The sequence below is a fragment of the Phyllobates terribilis genome, unplaced genomic scaffold (genome assembly GCF_046119375.1).
Source record: "Phyllobates terribilis strain yellow unplaced genomic scaffold, ASM4611937v1 Scaffold_11__3_contigs__length_659146591, whole genome shotgun sequence".
NCBI classification, from domain to species: Eukaryota; Metazoa; Chordata; class Amphibia; order Anura; family Dendrobatidae; genus Phyllobates; species Phyllobates terribilis.
In genome coordinates, this window is record NW_027362771.1 from 30,559,765 (window position 1) to 30,587,399 (window position 27,635).

A 27,635-nucleotide genomic window follows, 5' to 3' on the forward strand; every position below is an offset into this window, starting at 1 on the left:
TTTCAGTGAGGGGGGTTCTGTTACTGTGCAGGGCGGCACTATGTCACTTGTTTTTTGGTGTAGAGTAGAAGTTGGGGAAAAATTTGGGAATGTGCTCTGGAAGTGGTGCACTAGATAACTGTGTTATTTTATGCAGATACAAGTCCTGGCTGGAAGAAGTGATGGCAGTCTGTGCTGGATGAACAAGAAAAGCGAAGATGAAGGACTTCAACTAGAGACATCATCGGTGATTCAGTGTGTTACCTGTACACTGACACTAAACACTGTATACTGTGAACAGAGATCCTGTGTATAATGGCACTTATGGTAATATTAGTATTCTGTTTTTTTTATTAATCATCAGTTTTGTAGTATTCGGTCACTATGTGGTGGTAATATGTGATCTGGTCCTGGTAATGGTGTGGCAGTATTTCTCTCTTGTATGTGATATTATTCAGTCACTATGTGGTGATAATATGAGATCTGGTCATGGTGTGGCGGTATTTGTCCCTTGTATGTGGTATTATTCGGTTACTATGTGGTAGTAATATGTGATCTGGTCACGGTGTGGCAGTATTTGTCATTTGCATGTGGTATTATTCGGTCACTATGTGGTGGTAATATGTGATCTGGTCACGGTGTGACGGTATTTGTCCCTTGTATGTGATATTATTGGTCATTTTAAAAAATGTATGTGATACATTCCCATAAATAAAAATATACCTAAAAAGAATATTGGGTATTATAAGAGATGTTTAATAGGTTAGAGTAGGATAGGGCCCGGCCAGAAGAGTCTACCTTGTTGTGGTGGTGGCTTAAAAAATCTTTTGGCCAAAACAAAAGCTGCTGGCTATGTATGTGATATGGTGTTCAATGGGAACTGTGAATGTGTGATTGGTGAGGACGTGGTGCAGAAAGTAGAGTTTTTCCAAGAGTGGGCAGTGGAACTGTGGAAGGTTTGAGGGATGCTGGCGGAGCTGTGAGGGAGGTAAAGCTGAGGTGGAGCCTGGGTGGAGTCTCAAGAGGGCCCGAAAATTTTGCCTGAAATTCTTGGTGGCATCCCTGGAAATGATACATGACTGCAGCTGCTGTTTAGAGATACAGCAGAGCTGAGATATGTATCATTACAAACACTTCCCAGATCTCATGTTACGACAGTCAGTATAGGGATAAAGTCAGAGCTGAGAGCACTTTGAGATGAGATCTAGAAGTGTTTGCAGTGATACGTAACTCAGCTTCATTATATGCCTGCACAGTAGCTGCAGACATTAGTGAGGAGAGGTGGGTATGTTCTTTTCCCCCCTGCATGACGCTACTTGCTTATGATTGATCAACCTTATGTGTTACATGTGTCCCTCTACCCCAACTCACGTTTCATCCTGCTTCTTCAGGGACTTCAGGCTTTGCCTGTAGAAGCGGGGTGAAATGCGTGTTGGGGTGGAGGTACACTGGACCTGCCATATACGGTATATGTGAGCCAGGACAGGACCTACATACCGGTATTAACATAAATTCTACTAATAAACATGTGTTTATATATGCTGATCTGCATAAATAGCACTCCATTGGTTATATGGTAGCAAGCACTTTATATGACTATTAGCATATTAGTTGTCAACATACCATTATAACCTGGACATTACGTATATATTAGAAACGGGTCTATTTTTATGTGTCCCTCAAGTTGTGAAGCACCTTTTGCTTTTATATTTATGTACTGCATGTATTCTGTGTAATTTATTTAACTAATAACCTGTGATATTTTGTAATGAACTTAGAATACTCACTTTGTATCCCTGGCCGTATATATATATATATATATATATATATATATATATATATATATGTGTGTATATATATATATATATATATATATATATGTATGTATATATATATATATATATATATATATATATATATATATATATATATATACATACAGTGGGTACGGAAAGTATTCAGACCCCTTTAAATTTTTCAATCTTTGTTTCATTGCAGACATTTGGGAAATTCTAAATAGCTAATTTTTTTTCTCATTAAAGTACACTCTGCACCCCATCTTGACTGAAAAAAACAGAAATGTAGAAATTTTTGCAAATTTATTAAAAAAGAAAAACTGAAATATCACATGGTCATAAGTATTCAGACCCTTTGCTCAGTATTGAGTAGAATCAACCTTTTGAGCTAGTACAGCCATCAGGCTTCTTGGGAATGATGCAACACATTTTTCACACCTGGATTTGGAGATCCTCTGCCATTCTTCCTTGCAGATCCTCTCCAGTTCCGTCAGGTTGGATGGTAAACGTTGGTGGACAGCCATTTTCAGGTCTCTCCAAAGATGCTCAATTGGGTTCAGGTCAGGGCTCTGGCTGGGCCAGTCAAGAATGGGCACAAAGTTGTTCTGAAGCCACTCGTTATTTTAGCTGTGTGCTTAGGGTCATTGTCTTGTTGGAAGGTAAACCTTTGGCCAAGTCTGAGGTCCAGAGCACTCTGGAAGAGGTTTTCATCCAGGATATCTCTGTACTTGGCCGTATTCATGTTTCCTTCAATTGCAACCAGTCATCCTGTCCCTGCAGCTGAAAAACACCCCCATAGCATGATGTTGCCACCACCATGTTTCACTGTTGGGATTGTATTGGGTGTGCAAAGCAGTCATCAAAGCAAAAGGTGGCTACTTTGAAGAACCTTGAATATAAGACATATTTTCAGTTGTTTCACACTTTTTTGTTAAGTATATAATTCCACATGCGTTAATTCATAGTTTTGATGCCTTCAGTGTGAATGTACAATTTTCATAGTCATGAAAATACAGAAAAATCTTTAAATGAGAAGATGTGTCCAAACTTTTGGTCTGTACTGTATATATATACACCGCTCAAAAAAATAAAGGGAACACTCAAATAACACATCCTAGGTCTGAATGAATGAAATATTCTCATTGAATACTTTGTTCTGTACAAAGCTGAATGTGCTGAATACAAAATCACACAAAAATCATCAATGGAGTCACCCCCAAAATTAAAGTGGAAAAACACACTACAGGCTGATCCAACCTTGATGTAATGTCCTTAAAGCAAGTCAAAATGAGTCTCAGTATTGTGTGTGGCCTCCACGTGCCTGTATGACCTCCCTACAATGCCTGGACATGCTCCTGATGAGATTGCGGATGGTCTCCTTTGGGATCTCCTCCCAGACCTGGACTAAAGCATCCGCCAACTCCTGGATATTCTGTGGTGCAACATGACGTTGGTGGATGGAGCGAGACATGATGTCCCAGATGTGCTCACTCGGATTCAGGTCTGAGGAACGGGCGGGCCAGTCCATAGCTTCAATGCCTTCATCTTGCAGGAACTGCTGACACACTCCAGCCACATGAGGTCTGGCATTGTCCTGCATTAGGAGTAACGCAGGGCTAACCGCACCAGCATATGGTCTCAGAAGGGGTCTGAGGATCTCATCTGGGTACCTAATGGCAGTCAGGCTACCTCTAGCGAGCCTATAGAGGGCTGTGCGGCTCTCCAAAGAAATGCCACCCCACACCATTACTGACCCACTGCCAAACCGGTCATGCTGAAGGATGTTGTAGGCAGCAGATCACTCTCCACGGCGTCTCCAGACTCTGTCACGTCTGTCACATGTGCTCAGTGTGACCCTGCTTTCATCTGTGAAGAGCACAGGGCGCCAGTGGCGACTTTGCCAATACTGGTGTTCTGTGGCAAATGCCAAGCGTTCTGCACGGTGTTGGGCTGTGAGCACAACCCCCATCTGTGGACGTCGGGCCCTCATACCACCCTCATGGAGTCGGTTTCTAACCGTTTGTGCAGAATCATGCACATTTGTGGTCTGCTGGAGGTCATTTTGCAGGGCTCTGGCAGTGCTCCTCCTGTTCCTCCTTGCACAAATACGGAGGTAGCGGTCCTGCTGCTGGGTTGTTGCCCTCCTACGGCCCCCTCCACGTCTCCTGGTGTACTGCCTGTCTCCTGGTAGCGCCTCCAGCCTCTGGACACTACGCTGACAGACACAGCAAACCTTCTTGCTACAGCTCGTATTGATGTGCCATCATGGATGAGCTGCACTATCTGAGCAACTTCTGTGGGTTGTAGAGTCCGTCTCATGCTACCACGAGTGTGAAAGTACAACCAACATTCAAAAGTGACCAAAACATCAGCCAGAAAGCATTGGTACTGAGATGTGGTCTGTGGTCCCCACCTGCAGAACCACTCCTTTATTGAGGGTGTCTTGATAATTGGCAATAATTTCCATCTATTGTCTATTCCATTTGCGCAACAGCATGTGAAATTGATTGTCAATCAGTGTTGCTTCCTAAGTGGACAGTTTGATTTCACAGAAGTTTGATTTACTTGAAGTTATATTCTGTTGTTTAAGTGTTCCCTTTATTTTTTGAGCAGTGTATATATATATATATATATATATATATACATATATATATATATATATATATATATATATATATATATATATTGGTTCACACATTTGTATTTATTGGATTAGATTACCTGTTTTGGACCCCTTATATTGATTTAAACCTGATATATGTTCCCTAATTCCACAGGCGGCATATATCAAGCATTAACGGTATGAATACAGACAGGTATGTTTGATCAGAGCAAAGTATACTTTAAAAGCCACCAGGGGCCAAGCCGCGTTGTAGACGAGTTGGATAGGTGGGTCGCCGGCGGCCTTTCCCTGCCCACTGCCCTGGATTGACAGGTTTCTGTTTATGTGCTCGAATAGGAGTCCAACATATCTGGCTGTGTTCACACAGCCAGCGCCTGATACATTCTGCCCATGGATTGGGCAGCATGTATCAGGTGTCAGGTTCACCTTAAGACTTTTTTCACAACCAGGGTATTAATAACTAATTTTTTTCGTTCAAAGTCTCTAGTGAAATATTGCACAGTCTGTGTACACAACATTTTGTTTTTTTGATCTTTTGTAGCATTTTTGTGATTTAGTGTGTCTTCTTTTTAGGTATGGAGTTTTTTTCTGCCATTTCTCCATAGGTCTATTTATCATACTTTAATAACAATGTGAAACAGTTTTTTATATTTTTATATGAGTTTTAAAACCAATACTCCTTGATCTTATTATAGCAACCATGATTACAATTATGCCAATTTAAGGAGGTCTCCTTGGTCCACTGCTGACCCTCATTCACTTCCTATTATAAGTAAGGTAGATTTATACGGCAGGATTATTGTGAGTTAGCATTCCTACAAACACTCATTTCATAATAATCATGCAGTTTCAACAGGTTGTTGATTATCTGACAAGCAAATCGGTAGTTTTTCGGGTGATTTGCTCAAAAGATCATCGTTCTTGGCAGCACATCATCTTATACAAGTAGGACATGTGCTGCAGAGAACAATGGCAACTTACACACACAGAATGATCAGTGTCTGTCTAAAGTGGGGTTGGCCTATGTAAGTGGGCTATTAAACGACTGGCAATTATGGTGCGTTTAATACAGCGCATTGCAGTGGATCTTTAGAGGTATTATTTGACTTGAAATTTAGATGGATGGATTTCACTTCATCCTACACACAGCATAATAATTCTAACACGTCAGGAATAGGGATGCAACTAATTGAATCTCTGTTTAAGACACATTAAGTTATGCATTGCAATCATAGGTGATGAGAACAAATAGAGGAAGGTAGGCACCTCCAGTGCTTTCTCTAAATTCCTATGGTATTCTATATCAGTGTGCCACTAAATATTAAGCATACACTGTGTCACTGATGGTGGTCTAATCTGTTAGCATATAGTATTCCTTCTTGAATTATATTATATATTCTTATACAGTGGGGTAAATAAGTATTTGATACACTGCCGATTTTGCAAGTTTTCCCACCTACAATAAATGGAGAGGTCTATAAGTTTTATGGTAGCTACACTTCAAGAAATACAGAAAATCACATCTTATGATTTTTACATACTTATTTCATGCAATAAAATGCTAATTAATTATCTGATACAATAGAAAAACAGATCTTAATTTTTGGTACAGAAACCTGTGTTTGCAATCACAGAGGTCCAACTTTTCCTGTAGTTCTTGACCAAGTTTGCATACACTGCAGCAGGTATTTTGGCCCACTCGTCCATACAGATCTTCTCCAGATCTTTCAGGTTTCGGAGCTGGGCAACATTGAATTTCAGCTCCCTCCAAATATTTTCTATTGGGTCCAGGTCTGGAGACAGGCTAGGCCACGCTAGGACATTGAAATTCTTGTTACGGAGCCACTCCTTAGTTGCCCTGGCTGTGTGTTTCGGGTCATTGTAATGCTTGAAGACCCAGCCACCACACATCTTCAGTGCTCTTACTCAGGGACCCATCCATCCTCCCTTCAATACATTGCAGTTGTCCTGTCCCCTTTGCAGAAAAGCACCCCCAAAGTATAAAGGATGTTTTCCCCACCATGCTTCACAGTTGGGACGGTGTTCTTGGGGTTGTATTCATCCTTCTTCTTCCTCCAAACACGGCGAGTGGAGTTGATACCAAAAAGTTCTATTTTGGTCTCATCTGACCACATGACCTTCTCACATGCCTCCTCTGGTTCATCCAGATGGTAATTGGCGAACTTCAAACGGGTCTGGTCATGTGCTGGCATGAGCAGGGGGACCTGCGTTCCCTGCAGGATTTTATTCCATGACGACGTAGTGTGTTACTAAAGGTAATGTTTGAGACTGTGGTCCCAGCTTTCTTCAGGTCATTGACCAGGTCCTGTTCTGGGCTAATTCCTGACCTTTCTCAGAATCATCCTTACCCCACGACGCAAGATCTTGCATGGAGCCCCAGACCAAGGAAGTTTGACAGTCATCTTGTGTTTCTTCCATATTCTAATAATTGAACCAACTGTTGCATTCTCAACAAGCTGCTTGTCTATTGACCTGTAGCCCATTCCAGCCTTGTGCAGATCTACAATGTTTTCCCTGGTGCCCTTAGGCAACTGTTTGGTCTTGGCCATGGTGGAGAGGTTGGAATGTGATTGATTGAGTGTGTGGATAGGTGTCTTTTCTTTACAGGTAACGAGTTCAAACAGGTGCAATTAATACAGGTAATGAGTGCAGAATAGGAGGGCTTCTTAAAGAAAAACTAACAGGTCTTTGAGAGCCAGAATTCTTACTGGTTGGTAGGTGATCAAATACTTATTTCACGCAATAAAATTCAATTTAATTATTTAAAAACCATACAATGTGATTTTCTGAGCTTTTTTTTATACTCTGTCTCTCACAGTTGAAATGCACCTGCGATAAAAATTACAGACCTCTCCTCCATTCTTCGTAGGTGGGAAAAAATGCAAAATCGGCTGTATATTAAATACTTACCGTATTTTTCGGACTGTAAGACGCACTTTTTTCCTCCAAAATTTTGGAGGAAAGTGGGGGGTGCGTCTTATAGTCCGAATACTATATACATGGCTGTACGTGGTGGTGGGTGTGGGGGAGCAGCAGCAGGGGATGAGTGGGGCACAGGAGGCAGCAACCACCTGCTGCAGCCTACGCTGTGCCCGCTACTAAAGAAAATGAATATTCCCTGCTCCCCACGCCCATGGGCATGGAAAGCAATGAATATTCATTTTTCTTAATAGCCGGCACACTGTAGCCGCAGGGCGGCTCCTGCTGCCGCTGTGCGGTCAGTGTGCCCACTGTTAAAGCTCATGAATATTCGCTACAACCCACTCCCATGGGTTGTAGTGAATATCCATGGTCTTTAATAGCAGGCACACTGACCGCACAGTGGCAGCAGGAGCCGTGCTGCGGTACAGTGCGCCGGCTATTGAACAGACTGAATGGTCACTGCTCCCCACACACAGAGTCCTGGCGTGGGGAGCAGTGACTATTCCAGCACAGTGTCTCACACTGTGTGAGGGCGCATAGCAGGGATGGGGGCTCAAGGGGTGCCATGCATACCAGGATGGGGAATCAAGGGGTGTCATGAATACCAAGATGGGGTATAAAGGGACACCATGCGCACCCTGCCATGCGCGGCTTACACAGTGAGAGTGTCGGCAGCAGAGTGGGACAGTGCTGGAGGAGAGAGGAGGTGAGTATGATTGGTGAGTATGATTGTTTTTTTTGTAGGCAGCGTGATGGGGACTCAGAGGATGCCATGCATACCAGGATGGGGGCTCAAGGGGTGCCATGCATACCAGGATGCGGGCTCAGAGGGTGCCATGCATACCAGGATGGGGGCTTAAATAGTGCCATGCATACCAGGATGGGGGCTCAGAGGGTGCCATGCATACCAGGATGGGGGCTTAGAGGGTGCCATGCATACCAGTATGGGTGCTCAAGGGGTGCCATGCATACCAGGATGGGGAATCAAGGGGTGCCATATATACCAGGATGGGGGCTCAAGGGGTGCCATGAATACCAGGATGGGGGCTCAAGGGGTGCCATGTATACCAGGATGGGGGCTCAAGGGATGCCATGCATAACAGGATGGGGGCTCAAGGGGTGCCATGCATACCAGGATGGGGGCTCAGAGGGTGCCATGCATACCAGGATGCGGGCTCAGAGGGTGTCATGCATACCAGGATGGGGGCTCAAATAGTGCCATGCATACCAGGTTGTGGGCTCAAATAGTGCCATGCATACCAGGATGGGGGCTCAGAGGGTGCCATGCATACCAGTATGGGTGCTCAAGGGGTGCCATGCATACCAGGATGGGGGCTCAAGGGGTGCCATGCATACCAGGATGGGGGCTCAAGGGGTGCTATACATACCAGGATGGGGGCTCAAGGGGTGCCATACATACCAGAATGGGGGCTCAAGGGGTGCTATGCATACCAGGATGGGGGCTCAAGGGGTGCCATACATACCAGGATGGGGGCTCAAGGGGTGCCATGCATACCAGGATGAGGGCTCAAGGGGTGCCATGCATGCCAGGATGGGGGCTCAGAGGGTTCCATGCATACCAGGATAGGGGCTCAAGGGTTGCCATGCATACCAGGATGGGGGCTCAATGGGTGTCATGCATACCAGGGTGTGGGCTCAAGGGGTGCCATGCATACCAGGATGGGGGCTCAAGGGGTGCCATGCATACCAGGATGAGAGCTCAAGGGGTGCCATGCATGCCAGGATGGGGGCTCAGAGGGTGCCATGCATACCACAATGGGGGCTCAAGGGGTGCCATGCATGCCAGGATGGGGGCTCAGAGGGCGCCATGCATACCAGGATGGGGGCTCAGAGGGTGCCATGCATACCAGGATGCGGGCTCAGAGGGTGCCATGCCTACCAGGATGCGGGCTCAGAGGGTGCCATGCATACTAGGATGGGGGCTCAAGGGGTGCCATGCACACCAGGATGGGGATAAAGGGGTGCCATGCATACCAGGATGGGGAATTGAGGGGTGTCATGAATACCAAGATGGGGTATAAAAGGGTACCATGCATACCAGGATGGAGATGAGGGCCAGGTATACCAGGATGGGATGGGGGCCACTTATACCAGGAAGGAGGGGCCATACATACCAGGATGGAGGATATTAATAGAATTGGGGGACATTACCCCAATACCAATGTCAGCAGCAGACCCCCTCCCCCATAACAGGGCATCATGACCACATTTTTTGCTTCATTTTTTTTTTCTATTTTCCTCCTTTAAAACCTAAGGGCGTCTTATGCTCCGGTGCGTCTTATAGTCCGAAAAATACGGTATTTTTCCCACTGTATATCTTTAGAGAGTGCAGAGATCAATTTATTTTTCAACTTTAGTGAAATTTGGTATGTGCTTAGGTAGGTTGCATGTTTATCTGCAGCTGCATATCAAGACATATTTTGACTAGGCATGACGCTAAGGGAATTTTTTTTGTTTTTTAATATTTTACCTTTTTCCTGCTTTGTGGGTTTTCTGTTTTATTCAACTTAGTAAGAAAGCCTAAGTAAAAATCGTCGTTGACCACATACCACTGATTTACCACAGTGTGACTTTGCATTACATTGGATGTGAGATGTGTCCTTTAGCCCACATTTATTTACCCACTGTCTTCCTTGGTCTGAATCATTTAGCTATTAGAGGTATCTCATACCCAGATTACAGTAATGAGTCTGTTTTTCCTTTACAAGGTCAGTCAACCCCTTCATCATCAACAGATTAAGCCAGGGATAAAATGTGCTCAGGGTTACACGTGTCTTGAGGTTCATTTAATTTCTTTTCTTCTTTTCTTGTTTAGCATGACAGTGGCAGTCTGGGCAGCACAGAACATGATGCAGACAGCAAACCTATCAAATACTGCTGTGTTTACCTCCCAGATGGCACTGCTTCACTCACAGCTGTCAAACCAGGACTTACCATACGAGAAATGCTTGCTGGAGTCTGTGAAAAAAGAGGATATAATTCTTCTGAAGTTAAAGTGTACCTGGCTGGAAATGAACAGGTATTTGTGTGGTGAGGTACTTAGAAGACATAAAAGATTATTTAGTTCTGTTGGACTCAGTAGTGTAACAAGTTGTGCCAAGGCCCGATTGCAAATTAGGAACAGATCAGCTCCTATTCTCTTAAATAGAAATTGATCTGCAGTACTCGGCAGTGGCTGCTACACACTGAACAAAACTATGTTGTTCATATCTGTTTCATAGTTTTAAGGTTGAAAGAAGACCTAAATCCATCCAGTTCAAATTGTAACCTAACATGTTGATTCAGAGGAATTGAAAAACACAATGTGGCAGATGCTAATTGCCCTTATTAAGGGAAGACTAGTTCAGACTAGTTTCTTGAACTTGTTTAGTGAATTGATCCTTACAATAAGTTTTAGCAGAGATTTCATTTCTTACCGCTTGTACAGTAAAGAATTGCTGTCTGTGATGTAGATTAAACCATTTTTCTTCTAGATGCAGAGATGTCTTCTTGTCATCGTTACAGGCCTAGGTGAAAAAGATCATTAGAAAGATCTCTGTACTGTCCATTCACATATTTATACATTGTAATAACTTCACCCCTTAAGCCTTTGTTTTTCCAAACTATATAATCCAAAATTTAATAACCTGTCTTTCCACCCATTCTGTTAATAACTTTCTTCGCTCGTCTCTGCACCTGCACTAGTTCAGTAATGTCTTTTTTATACACTAAAACACAAAATTGTAAAGAGTATTCTAAGTGTGCATTGACTAGTAACTTGTATCGAGGCAATGCTATTTTTCAGTGACAGTTCTATCCAGGGTTCTATTATTTAGTATTAAACTTCCATAGCCATTTCTTGGCCCAAACCTACAGTTTCCCAAAGTTCCTCTATAGTATTAAATTACCATTCTTTATATTGATTACCTTGCATAGTTTATTATCATCTTCAAATGTTGAAATTCTACTTTGTATGTCCTCTACAAGGTCAATAATAAATATATTTTTAAAAAAAATGGCCCAATACTGACCCCTGTATTATGTATTATCCCACTGTGAACAAAATCAGTGTGCATTCCATTCATAACCACCTTCTGTTTTTGTTCTACAAACAATATGATGCACTGTAACCCATATACAGGTGCTTCTCACACAATTAGAATATCATCAAAAAGTTTATTTATTTAATTTTTGAATGGCCTTTTGCGATTTTGCGGTCGCTGCAGTGTGTCAGCTGATTCGCACTGCTCCTGGCACTTTAACCCCTTAAATGCTGTTATTGCTAGTGATTGCAGCATTTAGCTGGTAGGCAGTGGGAGGGATCCCCCTTTGCTCTTGGATCGTCTTCCCCGCATGAAGTCACCGGGGCCCGATCCTTGCCATGGTGACCCGATGTGGTCATGACGACATCCGGGTCATCAGGCACTAGCAAGTTAGTTAGATCATGCGTAGTGCATGATCTATCTAACTTGTGTCAGTGCAGAAATTACAGTTATAAGGCATAGCAATTCTCATGCATTGCTATGCTTTGTAACTGCAATCAGACTGCTAAAAGTGAAAGCTCCATAGTGGGACTAAGTAAAAAAGTAAAAAAAAAAAATTGTAAAAATATGTTTTTTAAAACTCATAAAATAATAATAAAAAATATATATTGTACTGATAAATTTGTAATTTCATGTAAAAATATATATATATTTTTAAAAAAAAAATCCAAATTTTTGGTATCTCTGCGTCTGGAACAACATACCCCATAAAACTGTCACACTAGTTAACTCCTTAAGTGAACACAGTAAAAAATAAAAAGCGGGTCAAAAACAATGTTTTTCATCACACTGCCAAACAAAAAGTATAATAAAACGCAATCAAAAAGACGAATGTAAATAAAAATGGTATCACTGAAAGCAGCATCTTGTCCCGCAAAAACAAGCCACCATACAGCTTCATCAGCAGAAAACTAAACAAGTTATATTTCTCAGAATACAGCGATGCAAAAATAATTATTTTTTCTATAAAATAGTTTTTATTGTGTAAAAGCGCTAAAACATAAAAAAGATAGAAATGTGGTATCGCTGTAATCGTACTGACTGAATGAAGTTGTCTTATCAATTTTACCACACGCGGAACGGCAAAAAAAAAAAAAAAAAAAACAATTCCTGAATTGCTGGGTTTTGTTCATTCTGCCTGCCAAAAATCAGAATAGAAAGCGATTAAAAAATGTCATGTGCCCAAAAATGGTAACAATAAAAACGTCAAGTTGTCCCGCAACAAACACACTCTCACATGACTCTGTCGGCCGAAATATGGAAAAATTATAGCTCTTAAAATATGGCGATGAAATAACTTTTTTTTTTCAAAAAAAGCGTCTTTTAGTGTGTGACAGCTGACAAGCATAAAAAGTCTATATAAATCTGTAATCGCTGTAATCGCACCAACCAAAAGAATAAAGTCGTCTAATCACTTATACCGCATGAGGAACGGCGTAAAAAATAAATAAAACCAATTCTAGATCTACTGTTGATTTGTTCATTCTGCCTCCCAAGGATCGCAGTAAGGCTCGGCTCACGGTTTCCATGTAAATCTCTGTAATACGTGATTCAGACAGAACCCCTGGCGGAAGATTCCCTATAATGAGGCAGATGGAGACACTGTGGACTCTGTATGGCCTGTGATTCGGCGGTGTCCGTCTTTTTAGGCGTGCATAGAAGTGCCTTCATCCATAGTTTTGTTCACTTCTGAAAAGAAGAACACCGCTGAACAGAGGCCAGATGGAGTCCAGAGTAACTCTGCTGCCTCATTTTAGCGAATGGATCCCTTGGGGATTTCATCTGAATCACATCATCACAGTCACATATGGGGTATTGCCACGTTCAGCAGAAATTTTGGTGCCATTTTTACCCACTTCCCCACATGAAAATTTAAAATCTGGGGCAAAAACAAAATGTTGGTGGTAAAAATGTAATTATTTTTTCTTCACTGCCAAATAGTATAATAATAATGATATAATAATATATAATAATAAAGTGGGGAAAATAATCATTTAATACACTGCCGATTTTGCATGTTTTCCCACCTACAAAGAATGGAGAGGTCTGTAATTTTTATCGTAGGTACACTTCAACTGTGAGAGACTGAATCTAAAAACAAAAAACCTGAAAAATCTGGAGACGATCTGTATGGAGGAGTGGGCCAAAATCCCTGCTGCAGTGTGTGCAAACTTGGTCAATAGCTACAGGAAACGTCTGACCTCTGTAATTGCAAACAAAGGTTTCTGTATCAAATATTAAGTTCTGTTTTTCTATTGTATCAAATATTTATTTCATTAAATAAAATGCTAATTAATTATGTAAAAATCATACAATGTGATTTTCTGGATTTTTTTTTAAGATTCTGTCTCTCACAGTTGAAGTGTAGCTATGATAAAAATTACAGACCTCTCCATTCTTTGAAGGTGGGAAAAGTTGCAAAATCGGCAGTGTATCAAATACTTATTTTCCCCACTGTAAGTGCTAAGCGTAGAGTGCAGGATAAATGTGATCCAAAATGTTATATAAAATGTTCCTAACAAAAGCTTCAACTAAATCCAAAAAAAGCCGCTACTTAGATCTGTCATCTATTAACAGAAAAATAGGGACTTTCACATTACTGTTAGTACATAGGCTCTGGAAAAGTGCCATGGCTCCTCGCCCACCCGGAAGAAATCCAACGAATTCTTCACTCCCAGATCCAAATGCCCCCTTCCCTTCTGAACCCCAGTGTGCCTTAACCGCACTTAGCATCCACAAGTTTGGCAATTGTTTAGTGAGGAGAGCCCGCCTAATTTACGGGTGCGTGCCTCCAGAACCTTGAGCGTACACACCGTACTGGGCACTACAGTGTACTGGGCACTACATCGTACTAGTGACTACGACTTTCTGGTCACTGCAATGGCTGTTTGCAATTTTCACTCAGCAACATTCATTGCTGCTTGTTTCTGGAAAACACCTATGGAGTCAAAATTGTCACTACACCTGTAGATAAATTCCCAGAGGAGTTTAATTTTCAAAATGCGGTCACTGGGTGGATTCTGCTCTTCTAGCACTTAGGGGCTCTGTATATGGAGTCCGCAAACTATTCTAGGAAAATCTGCGCTCCAGTAGGCAAATAGTGCTCTGTCCCTCCCGAATCTTGCCGTGTGGCTAAGCAGTACTGTAGAGTAACATATGGGGTATTGCCACATTCAGCAGAAATTGTGGGACAAATTTTGGTGCCATTTTTACCCACTTCCCCATGGGAAAATGTAAAATCTAGGGGTAAAACAAAATTTTGGTGGTAAAAATGTCATTATTTTGTCTTCACTGCCCAATGGTATAAAATTCTGAGACACACCCATATTATCAATATGATCACAGGACCACTCGATGAATTCCTTGACAGGTATAGTTTGTAAAATGGGGTCACTTATGGGAGGTTCTGCTGTTCTGGCACCTCAGGTGCTCTCCAAGTGGGTCATGGCACCTGCAAACCATAACAGTAAAATCTGCACTATAATATGGCGCTCCTTCCCTTCTGAGCTTTGCACTGAAAAGTATTTCCCAATTACAAGTAGGGTATTGGCGCACTCATGAAAAAATGGACCTCAGTTTCTTATATAAATTTCTCCTATTAGCCCTTAGAAAAATTAAAAACTTTGGGCTAAAACAACATTTTAGTAGTAAAAATGTAATTTATTCTTTCTTCACCGCAGAATGGTATAAAATTCTGAGGCACATGTGGTGTCAATATGATCGCTACACCCTTAGATGAATTCATTGGGGGGTATAGTTTGTAAAATGAGATCACATATGGGGATTTCTGTTGTTCTGGCACCTCAGGGGCTCTGCCAATGTGACATTGCCCCCTCAAGCCATTCCAGAAAAATCTGAACTCCAATATGGCCCTTCTTCCCTTAAGAGCTTTGCACTGTGCCTCAAAAGTAGTTTTCGACCACATATGGGGTATCAATGTACTCAGGAGAAATTGCACAACAAATTTTGGGGTCCATTTTCGCCTGATGATAATGATAAAATTTAGGCTAAAACAAAACTTATGTGGGAAAAATATATTTTTTTCATTTTCACAGATCAAAGTTGTAAAATTCTGTGAAGCACCTGGGGTTCAAGGTGCTCACCACGTGTTAGATAAATTCCTTGAGGAATTAGTTTCCAAAATGGGGTCACTTTTTGTGAGTTTTCACTGTTTAGGCACATCAGGGGCTCTCCAAACGCAACATGACACCCGCAGACCATTCCATCAAAGTCTGTGGTCCAAAATATCACTCCTTCCTTTCTGGGCCCTGTCGTTCGCCCAAACAGTAGTTTTCCCCCACATATGGAGTATCAGCATACTCAGGAGAAATTGTGCAACCATGTATGGTGCAATTTCTCCCTTTACAATTGTGAAAATAAAAAAAATTGTCAACGTTATAAACTTCTGTGAAGCACCTAGGGGTTCAAGGTGCTCACCACACATCTAGATACATTCCATGAAGGGTCTAGTTTCCAAAATGGCCTCACTTGTGGGGGATTTCCACTGTTTAGGCACATCAAGGGCTCTCCAAATAGGACATGGTGTCCACTAATGATTCCAGCAAATTTTGCATTTAAAAAGTCATATGACACTCCTTCCCTTCCGAGCCCTGCCGTGCGCCGCCCAAAACAGTAGTTTTTTTTTCCACATTTTGGGTATCGACGTACTCAGAAAAAATTGCACAGGAAATTGTATGGTGCAATTTCTCCTGTTACCTTTGTGAAAATGCAAAATTTTTGGCTAAAATAACATTTTTGTGGGAAAAATGTGATTTTTTTTATTTTCACGTCTCAATGTTATCCATTTTTGTGAAGCATCTGGGGGTTCAAAGTGCTCACCACACATCTATATAAGTTCCCCAAGGGGTTTAATTTCCAAAATAGTGTCACTTGTGGACGGTTTCCACTGTTTAGGCACATCAGGGGCTCTCCAAACACGACATGGTGTCCGCTAATTGCTCCAGAAAATTTTTCATTCGAAAAGTCAAATGGCGCTCCTTCCCTTTCGAGCTCTATGGGGAATCAGCATGCTCAGGGGAAATTGCACAATACATTTCGGGGTCCTTTTTTCCTCTTACCCTTGAGAAAATAAAAAAATTGGGGTCTAAAGTAAATTTTTTGTGAAAAAAAGTTAAATGTTCATATTTATTTCACATTCCAAAAATTCTTGTGAAGCACCTGAAGGGTTAATAAACTTCTTGAATGTGGTTTTGAGCACCTTGAGGGGTGCAGTTTTTAGTATCTTGTCACTTTGGGGTATATTCTGCCTTAAAGGCCCCTCAAAGTCACTTCAAATACGATGTGGTCTCTAAAAAAATGGTTTTGTAAATTTTGTTGGAAAAATTAGAAATCGCTGGTCAACTTTGAACCCCTATAACTTTGTAACAAAAAAAATAAATTTTTAAATTGTGCTCATGTAAAGTAGACATGTGGGAAATATCATTAACTATTTTGTGTGACATAACTCTCTGATTAACGGGCATAAGAATTCAAAGTTTGAAAATTGCTAAATTTTCAAAACTTTCGCCAAATTTATGTTTTTTTCACAAATGAACATAAGTCATATTGACGAAATTTTACCACTATTATGAATTACAATATGTCACGAAAAAACAGAATCAGTGAGATTCACTGAAGCGTTTCAGCGTTATTACCTTATAAATTGACACGGGTCAGAATTGTAAAATTTGGCCTGGTCATGAAGGTGCAAACAGCCTTGGGAGGTAAAGGGGTTAAGAATGCAACAGCATTTTTTTTATATACTGTATATACTTTTTTTCAAGCTATACATAAAAGATTATAAAGAAAAAATGTACCAAAACGGCAGCATTAAGCAGCGTCTTTGGATGCACCTATGGCAGGAATTATCATGAAATCACATCCACTTTGCTTGGACATATAGGCTGTGTTGACATATAGGGTAAATGCTGCACTTTTTGCACAAAAATTCTGCTGTATTTAACTGTCCAAGCAAATTAAGTGTGATTTAATGAAAACTGCTACCCACTATGTGTCTAAAGCAGCTGCTAAACTGTGGGGTTTTGGTGCTTTTTTTTTTCTAGCGGCTTCTCTGTGGAGCCTTAAAAAAAGCATGTAAAAAGCTGCAGTTACTAAGTGCAGAATTAAAGCATTCATGTACTAAATATCCATATTAAAAACGCAAAAGGGTAAAAGCAAAAACAGGCAGCAAAAATGCAATAATTAAAGAAAATTGTTATTATGTAGTTTGGTGCCGACACCTGCAGCAAACAAAAAACATAGTATTTATGCAACGTGTTAATACAACCCTATAGACACAAAAAAGCCAGATGACATATAGTGAAGCTTACGGAAAAAATAGAAAGTTCTAGCTGCTGTAACTATGACTGAATGAACAAAAAATAAATCCATAGATCCCAACTAGAGATGAGCATGACACATAGATGATGTTACACAAGCCCTGGCTAAGCAAAAGCCGCACCAGGGCCACTGAAAGGTAAGAGATTTGCAGCCAATCGTGAAGTTGCTGGGTACCACTGACCTTGACGCTGAATGAATCGATCCACTCATCTGTAGTTCCAAGTGTTGCGGATACAGTAAAACAGTGCCGCATTTGGGTCTGCGCCCTGCAACCTTGGGTGCCTGCTGAATGTCACTTACTGCCACTCCCCCTCTGACATCCCCTCTTGTGTTGAGCGAGCGTGGTCTGTTAACCCTTTCGGCGAGCATGCTCGGGTGCTCGCCGAGTATTTGCAGCATGTTCGAATGTTATGTTTGAGTCACTGTGTGTGCATGATTTGCAACTGTTTGACAGCTTTGATACATGTGAGGAATGCCTAATAGTGTTGAGCGAGTAGGTCTCATTAACCCTTTCAGTGAGCATGCTCGGGTGCTCACCGAGAATTTTGTCTTGCTCGGCATTTCTTTTACTGTTGCCGCGGCTGCAAGTGTTACGGCTGTTAGACAGCTGCGACACATGCAAGGATTGCCTGACACACGCAGCCGCGGCGGATCAACCATAGATGCCGAGCACGCCGAAAATATTTGGCGAACACCCGAGTGTGCTCAATTAAAGGGTTAAACGAGCACGCTCGCTCAACACTACTTGCAATATATATTTTTTCACCTATAAAGGTATACTTTTGTCATTTTTGGGCATAAAAGTATTTACATCAATTTTTCTGGCTAACACGGTACCACAGTATAATTTTGTATTTTACATCTTGATCCAATAAATGGTTGATTTGTGGGCATTCTTTCAAACAGCAATGTTCCTGGCTGTAATGTCCTTTTGATGCAAAGCCTTTTAAGGCTATGTTCCCACGATGAGCTTTTGACACTGCAGAATTTCTGCACCTATTATTTAAATTAGGTTACTTGCAGTTTTTCATTGCGCTTTTGTGTGCATTTTTTAACATGCATTTTTATGGTATTTTTGACGCTGGGTCTTTTTTTGGTGTGTCATAAAGGTGCTTAGTTTTCAATACTTCCCGGTATTTGGCTTTGGCAAAACTGTATTGATATACAGTACTTGATAGGTGCAGATTACATGCGGTTTTGGTGGGTTTCTGGCACAGAAACACAGTAAAAACGCATACTCGCTTTTTACCTGCGGAGTTTCCGTATCAAATGGAAGTTATTGAGGAAATTCTGCACAAAAAACTCAGCATCCCGCAAGAGAAATTGACCTGCTGCTGAATTTGAAACTCGCACCACAATTCAGTTTACACTAAGTTATTAAAATGCCAAGTGGGTAGGAGATTTCCATTAATCCACCACTTCGCTGGAACTGTAAGACGCTGTATTTGTGATGCAGCAAAAAATACGCAGCTTCAAAAACTCACCAAAAGCTCATTGTGGGAACATAGCCTAAAGCGACTCGTCTGCCCCTGTAATTCATTTAGCATGAAAAATACTTTCCTGAATCTTTTGGTAATATTTCCAAAAAAAGTGGGAAAAAAATCAGTGTTCAAAGTGTAAAGATCTCACTATCTGTCGCATGAGCCTACTTAAGTTTTGATCATTTTAAAAGGCAAATCTGCTTTGTAATGCTGAAGTATGAGCAAAGGAGGTGAATGGTGTCTTAATTGTACAGCCTGTCAAATTTATCATTCATGAAATTAGTCCATAGGCATATTAATGGCTCTCACCCAGTTTTCTCAAAACAAAAAGTAATGAAAAATAAAGAGGATGAAATAAAGACTTTAAAATTTGTAAGTAATTAAGATAATAAAAGATAAACTATTTAAAAAAATAAATTCTCAAGATAAATGGACTATTCATTGAACATATAAATGTATATTATGTGTATAATCTAAAATGTAATTGGGACAAGAAAATATAATCCACCTTCTTCTCATCACAATTATGCTTCCTATGAGCAAATTGACTATAGAATGATTCGGTCATACATAAACTGACCACTAGATGGTGGATTTGATCTTTGCATTGTACAAGTAGAGTATCTGCCATAATGATGCATCAGTTCTATGTTTCTGCTGAATTCAATGGAGGCTAAACAAGTCTACAAATGCTATTTATTACTGTGCATCATCTGCCATGTCCAAAGACTTCTGTGGACTCCACTGACTTTAATGGAAAACATAAAAATCATTGAGAAGCTGAAGGGAAAGTGTGGCTTCTTTAAGCGTTTCAACCTTCCAGCGTTTCAACCAGAAGCAAAAGGAAATCTTGGCTTTGTAAGCCCTTCTTGAGAACTGGACATAGGCTAAAAGCATTTAGTTATCTCATTCAATATTTTTAAGTGAAATAATTTTGATTTTAAAAGCTACTTTATTAGGGGGATTTTAGTAAAGGGAACCCCCTTTAAGCCTCATTCAGAAAAAAATAAATTATGGACATATGTAAATTGGATTGAAGTATTACATCTTGAAAATACCCCAAAATATCTTTTAGCATAGAATGTGGTAATAAAAATGAACTATAACAGATTAATAGGAATGAATAATCACTCAAACATACCTCTCACTTGTCACCATTTGGTGTTTGATAATATTGAACTGTGGGGAGAATTTTTTTAAATTTGAGTAGAAAATGAGAAATCCAATTCGCTAGCTGAAGAATCAGTGACAGGGAGAATATGCAAGAAATTAGGACTAGATACACTCGCTAATCCATATTAAATCTAGAAAACTTTCTGTGCCAATATTTAAAAACGCACCCACAATGGGGCATCTCGGATGAGTGAATCTTCAAAAATTCAAATTTGCAGATTTGCTCAACTTTGTCCTGAAACTTTCATTTGCATCAAATGTATTTGATGTAAATTGAATTTATTTGATGTCAGTCAAGTGTGATTGTTATGCATAATACATGTAGGGTAAAAAAAAAATATAGTAATTCTCACCCGTCCTTCATCTTCTCTGCACAGCTTCTCGCTTGGTTCTCATAGTTCCAGTACACTCCTCAGTCACAGCAGGGCTTCTGTCCTCTTCAAAGGCCCTGTCTGGTCTTTGGTGTCTACAGTGCTGCCACTAAGCCTCATGGCATCAGAACGTAGCGGAGAGACAGACATCATAATGTCGCACAAGGACTATTAAGCATAGGTGGTGCCAGAAACTGGATTTGACATGTGGAGAGGACTGAAGACCAGCTGTGACTAAAGACCGGACCGAAACTGTGAGGGCCAATTAGAGGTAAGCATAAGTTTTTACATATTTTATCCTTTTAAATATAGCAAAATGATGGCTGACCAGCCACCATTTTGCTGGAATTGAATAAAGTAAATAGCAAAAAATTGTTATTCAGTTGAATCTGATTTCTTTTTGGAAATTTGAGTCAAATTTGAGTTGCCTCAAATTATTTAGCTCCTCTATATTCACTCTAATATGTGCATTCCTATAGGCTTCTTGATATGAGTCATGTCTAGTGTTTCAGCATTTCAGTTTTAGGCCACGCTCACATGTTCAGTCTTTGGTCAGTATTTTACATCAGTATTTGCAAGCCAAAATCAGGAGAGGAGCAATCAGAGGAAAAGTATAATAGAAACACGTCACTACTTCTGCATAATCACCCACTCCTGGTTTTGGCTTACAGATACTATGTGTACAGCAAATAAGTGATGTAATAAAATGTAACTTTTAATAGATCAAAATAAAACTAATGCTGCCTTTCAAAAAGGAAGAGGCTAAAGCTACAAAAGCTATGTATTCAGTCTATTTCTTAAAATAAAATAGTCTGGTATACCGTAATAGGTGTTCAGACTATAGAGGTAACTAAGTATATACTGGATATGACTGACACCTATAGTGACAGCGTTACTTAGCTATCAAAGCATCTACGTAAAATACAGAATACAGATAATCCAATTCTGCATTTATATAGTGAATGGATCGGTCACATTCACCTACTATAACAGGGTAATTAGATATAACTAGGACAGAACTATTATATCTAATGGTTTGATAAAGAAGAAAATGACAGTGGTCACAAATACTTCTTTTCCTAAAGTCCAGTGTCACCGGCTTAGTTATTTATATAGCAGATAGATACAGATATATACAATATGGGTAAGCAAGCCTCCACACCCCATAAGATACAAGAAAGGAGAGTAAATGGATTGATCTCACCCATAAGAAGAAATCTGTCAGGTTCAGGGAGTGTATCAGTCCGGATGGTTCCCTCCAGGAATGCAGAGATAGAAGTTTAGCCCTATAGATCCCTCTAAGGGGCAACATAAACTATTACCCCAAACTCCCGCCCTGACAAGGGCAATCCACATCTAGCCCTGTTATGGAGGCCCTGCACAATTTCTTAATGCGTCCCGATTAGTGATGAGCAAGCGTGCTCGTTTAACCCTTTAACCAAGCATGCGTGGGTGCTTGCCGAGTATATTATGTTCGAGTCCCTGCGTCTGCATGATTTATAGCTGTAACACAGCCTCAACACATGCAGGGATTGCCTGTTTGTTAGGGAATCCTCACATGTGTTGAGGATGTCTAAGAGCTGTAAATCATGCAGACACAGGGACTCGAACATAATATCCGAGCATGCCAAAGATACTCGGGAAGCACCGGAGCATGCTCGGTTAAAGGGTTAAACAAGCATCGCTAGTCCTGATGTGTTTCATCAATTCAGAATCCTCAGGGGACCTAAAACACATGCGTGATTTCTCATAGAAGTGCAAGTGGAATAGGCAACTCCAAAGCTGTTTCTTTTGTAGCCACAAAGCTACATTTTATTACCTCACTTATTTGCTGTACACACATTTGAATTGTGAGATAATTTATTGAGTGGGTTCTACACCCCCACCCATTCACTGTTCTATGCTTACAAATACTTATGTAAAATACTGACCAAATACTGAACATGTGAACATGGCCTTATACAGGATATGCAACAAAACTTCTTTAAGATGGCCTCCTATAATTTGTCTAAGAAGTTTCTTTTAGAATCTAGAGGGAAGGCTCTCTCAAAGAAGAGGTCATATACAGTAATAGAGTATGAAACTGGTGTTGCTAAACAGTTGGTCCTACAGGGAGGTTTCTGAACTCCACCTGTTACCTCTCCTGGGATTGTGACATATTGCATTGCTGCATCCTTTTAACTGTGCAGTACTGAATCTGGGTTGTTCTTGCAGAAGGCACTGGCCCTTGATCAGGAATGCACCGTTCTTACTGACCAGGAAGTGAAGTTGGAGAACAGGATCAGTTTTGAGTAAGTTCAGTTTCCTTACTTGCACAGTTTTACTACGTCTTCAAAAAAGCAATTGTCATTTCTTTATAGCTGTACCTATAACAATTGTACCTAGATTTTCCTAAGTAACCTGAGAATATGAGTTTCTTATTGGTCTGATTAAAGGGTTGTCTCATCATTATCAATGGTTAAAATTGCAGCTCTTATTAAAAATTCTTTCCATGCTCAAGATTTTAATTCTATAATTTACTGCCCGTCGCCAAGTTTACCACCTATCACCAATGCGTTAGAGACAGTTGATTTATATAGCAAGGAGCTATGCTGCAGAGACAAAGCTGTGGACAGTTTGAACCAACGGTGTGAAAATGCAACAGGTCTGACCTGTCAATCAATCAAGAGCACATCGCTCCCAGGAAGGCAGGAAACCAAGAGGCAATGGAGCGGTATGCTCCTGAAAACAACCCTTTACTCCCTACCCGACATCCACCATACATATATGTCCATACAGAGCTCTTTACATCAGCTGTGGCTATATTGCATATTGATGTTTATTGCAGGCAAAAAATGTTAGTCGTTTAACTTTCTAACTGTTTAATTCTTGATCAAGGGCAAGCACCACTAAAATCTGTGGTTAACAGCATCAGCAGTATCTAGATGGTTAACAGAGGGAGCTACGGCAACCCAAGGCCAACCAATGGCTTTCAGATCTGAAAACCACAGAGTCCTGTTAGTCCCTACCATAATTAGAGTCTTACAAGCCAAGTGTAAGAATAATGCCACGGCCCCACTACCAGTATTTGGTCAGTATTCGGTCAGTATTTTTTCTCAGGAGTGGGAGCCAAAACCAATGCAATGCAGAATTGGTGACTTGTTTCTATTATACCTTTTCTCTGATTGTTCCTCACCTTGTTTTGGCTTCCACTCCTGAGAAAAAATACTGACCGAATACTGACCAAATACTGATAGTGAGGTCGTGGCCTTACACTAAAACTGACAGTTCTAATGCACTGCAGTACACATGTATTGCAGTGTATTAGACGAGCAATCAGATCATTGAAAGCTCGAGTCTCATAGTGGGACTAGGTAAGAAGGTAAAAAAGTACAATTAAATTTGTTAAAATGTTAAAAAATAACAAACTATAGCTTGAAAAATCACAGAAAAAAAGTTTCACCACAAAAAAACAACATTTTAAGTAAAAATAAAATAAACAAAGAGATGGACACATACAGTGTTCAGCATGAATGAGTACACCCCAACAAGGTTGTCAGAAAACCTTTCAGAACAACATTTTCTTTGGGATTCCATACTACAAAATACAACCACAAATGTTGGCATTACATTGATTGTTAACAGCATTTGGTACTTTGTACACCTCAACCATGTTGCAAAAAATGAATATGTAGCACCCCGAGGGCTCGGCCACTACAGGGGTATTGCACCTCAAACCAGAGGTGTGATATTCCACTCCCGGGTAAGGATGGAGTGTGGACCAGGGGAAAGTTACAAGAAGATCAGCATTAATTCTGATGACATGCAAAAGGACATGCAAGTTCACTATAGATAGTTAAAAAAGTAGAAAGCCAAACCATGGAGAGTGTTTCCCATGTCACAATACAACATACAGTGCTGAGGAATGGTGTAACAGCGGGGGCACTAGCTGTGGCCCTGGCACTCTACATGAAAATGGGGGTCCTGGCTGTGTGTTTGGACTTTGTGTACGAGTGCGATACACCTTTGCAAGACACATGATGCCAGTGACTTCGGTTGGCAAGGACCAGATGTTGTGAAGTTCAATGAGGGAGACCACCACTCAAAATAAACTCTCTTTTACTGAACATCAATGTAGGGAGGGCTATGTACAATGAATAGCAAGTGCAAATCTTCATTGATGTTTCTCTTAACACATAGAACAACTTCATATACATTCTCTCTCTCCTTCCTATACTCGCTCAATTCTTCATCAATTAGTTCCTCTGCCTTCACCACAAGCCTCTCCTAAAGCCCATACACAAAAAAAGCCGCCTACAACTTGTCATGGCCAATGCTGAAAATATGTAGACTACTGGGACTCTACACTCTGGAGTGATGAGACCAAGATAAATGTTTTTGGACTGATGGTATCAAAACTATATGGGCTTCACAAAGGTGAGGAGTACTAAGAAAAATGCATGGTGAATACAGTGAAATATGGTGGTGACAGTGTCCTTATGTGGGGCTGCATGAGTGCTGCTGGTGTTAGGGAGCTACAGTTCAAAGATGGTATCATGATTCATGAGTTCACAGATGTCCTGCTCAATATTGAAAGAGAAGATGCTATCATCACTTCATGCCATTGATAGATATGTAATTTTCCAACATTACTATGATCCAAAACACACATCTAAGGCCACTGTTGCATTTCTGAAAAACAGGGTGAAAGTGATTCAGTGGCCAAGTATGTCTCTTTGATCTCTGGACCAAAGCTCATTTAAAATTGACCCAGTCATAATAGAAAACTTCTATTTGAAATTCTTTGACATTGTTAATGGAAATCACGGATGCCATGTCCTACAGACTCTAGAGGAGAGAGATCATCCAGCTTATCTGTGTACAGTTCAAAAGCCTGCATCTCTAATGGTATGGGGTGGCATTATTGCCTCTGGGGTGGACAGCTAACACATCTTCAAAGGACTGTCAATACTTAGCCCTGTATAGAAGTTGTAGAACAATATATGCTCCCATCAAGACAACATCTATTTCAGGGAAGGCCTTGCATATTTCAGCAAAGACAATGCTCAACCACATACTTCATCCATCACAACAGCATGGTTTCACATAAGAAGAGTTCGGGGGATGAACTAGCTGCCTGCAGTCCAATCCTTTCACCAATAGAAAATATTTGATGCATTATAAAACAAAAAAAATTGTAAAAAAGATCCAGGACTGATGAGCAGCAAGAATCCTACATCATACAAGAATGGGACAACATTCCTCTTCCAAAACTTCAGCAATTTGCCTCTTCACTTCCCAGACATGTACAGACTGCAGTAAAATAAGAGTAAATAATGGGAGACATGTCCCTGTCCCAATTTTTATGTGATGCAGCCATCCATTTTTAAATAGTTAATTTTTTTTTAATGAAGTAGAACACATATCAAAAGTTGAAAATTAGACAATATGGCTGTAAGAGATTTATAACTCATCGCATTCATGTTTTCTTTACAGTTTACACAGAGACCCCACTTTTTGGAACTGGGGTTGTAAACAACAAGACAGAATAAGACGAGATACCCTCTCAGCAGCTTCTTGGCAGTTTACAACAATTTATGTAATTGAAACCTAAAGCTTTAGTTTCTAAAAACTGAAATTTATATAAACCATTGTGTTTTTATATATTTCCTGTCTCAGCTAAGTCAGTAATTCAAGCAATCGTAATCCAGTAATTTCTACTTGATGGCATTTCTAACAGATTGTATTTTTCGGCAGATTCTATTGCTACTATTCTCAGTTTAATGCTTTTGCCATGGAAATTGTACTTCTGTCAGATAGCAAGCAATATGGCAAGTTATGCCAACAAATATCTAATATTTATTCCCAATTTGCAGGCGTTTTCCCATACTAAACATTTATCACCTACACACAGGACAATTGATAAATGTCTGATCACAGGGGAATACTCATTCACATATTTTTGTTGAAATTGTTTGTGCTGTAAATTGACGATTGGCACATTTTTAGTTTACAGATTGAGCCCATGAATAAAAGTTTGCGCATTGTGTCTAAGCCCACAAAGACCATAAATGAAGCTTTACAGTCAACATTGAAGAAATATGGACTATGTAACAAACATGTTGTTCTACTAAAGGTAAGTACTAGAATTATTTTCCCTAATGTCTTCTTATGACTGGACTTGTTCCTCTTCCAAGCAAGAATATTCAATAAAAATCTGACTGCTTCTCTACAGAATTATAGATGAGCAGACCATGGACCTACCGCTCAATCATAGGGTGCTATAAACATGTATCGTGTATATAGCCCTATAGAGACCTAAATTCTCTTTACAAACTGCATTACTAGACTAGGACTAACTTCCTGCAGTCACCACCAGGGGGATCTCAGCAAATATGAATTTTTACAGCAACTCAGTAGGTGTGCTCCCCCTAGTGGTGGCTGAAAAAATACTATGAAAACCTGGAAGCATCTGGAGTTCAGTGCTGGACCTGCTTCTTACTGTGGGCTCCATTACAGTAGCATGGTCTGCCAACCATAAATTGCCAGACATTAATCTCTTTTGTAAACTCTTCCAAACACCTGGTGCATATGCAGATGTTGGTTGCATGTATACAGAGCAGGCTCAGGGACTGAGCCTGGTATTTGGACTTTGGTTGCCAGATATTTTATAACCATGAATGCTATTTTTTAACTAAAAAATAGTTAACCTATTTTACAAATAATTAACTAGAACCCCCTAAAAGTTTAAATACCATTGTGAAAATAAAAAAATGGTTTTTGTTTTTTTTTAAAGCCCACTTGGTATCACGAAATCTGTGAAAAGTTTTATCTTCCAAAATATAAAATTATCTCTTCGATATGGTAAAATTGAAGTATACACTGTGTTCCAAATTATTATGCAAATA

General features: G+C 40.4%; 1 protein-coding gene across 3 annotated transcripts in view; it reads left to right on the forward strand.

Moving 5' to 3' along the window:
* The window catches only part of RGS14 (regulator of G protein signaling 14), a 311,115-nt gene that overhangs the window by 224,728 nt on the left and 58,752 nt on the right, over positions 1-27,635 (forward strand). For all 3 annotated transcript variants that reach the window (XM_073651170.1, XM_073651171.1, XM_073651172.1), the window contains 3 exons: positions 10,178-10,381; positions 22,963-23,039; positions 26,737-26,863. In XM_073651170.1, coding sequence (XP_073507271.1) covers positions 10,178-10,381; positions 22,963-23,039; positions 26,737-26,863 — 408 coding nt within the window. The remainder of the gene's footprint in view (positions 1-10,177; positions 10,382-22,962; positions 23,040-26,736; positions 26,864-27,635) is intronic.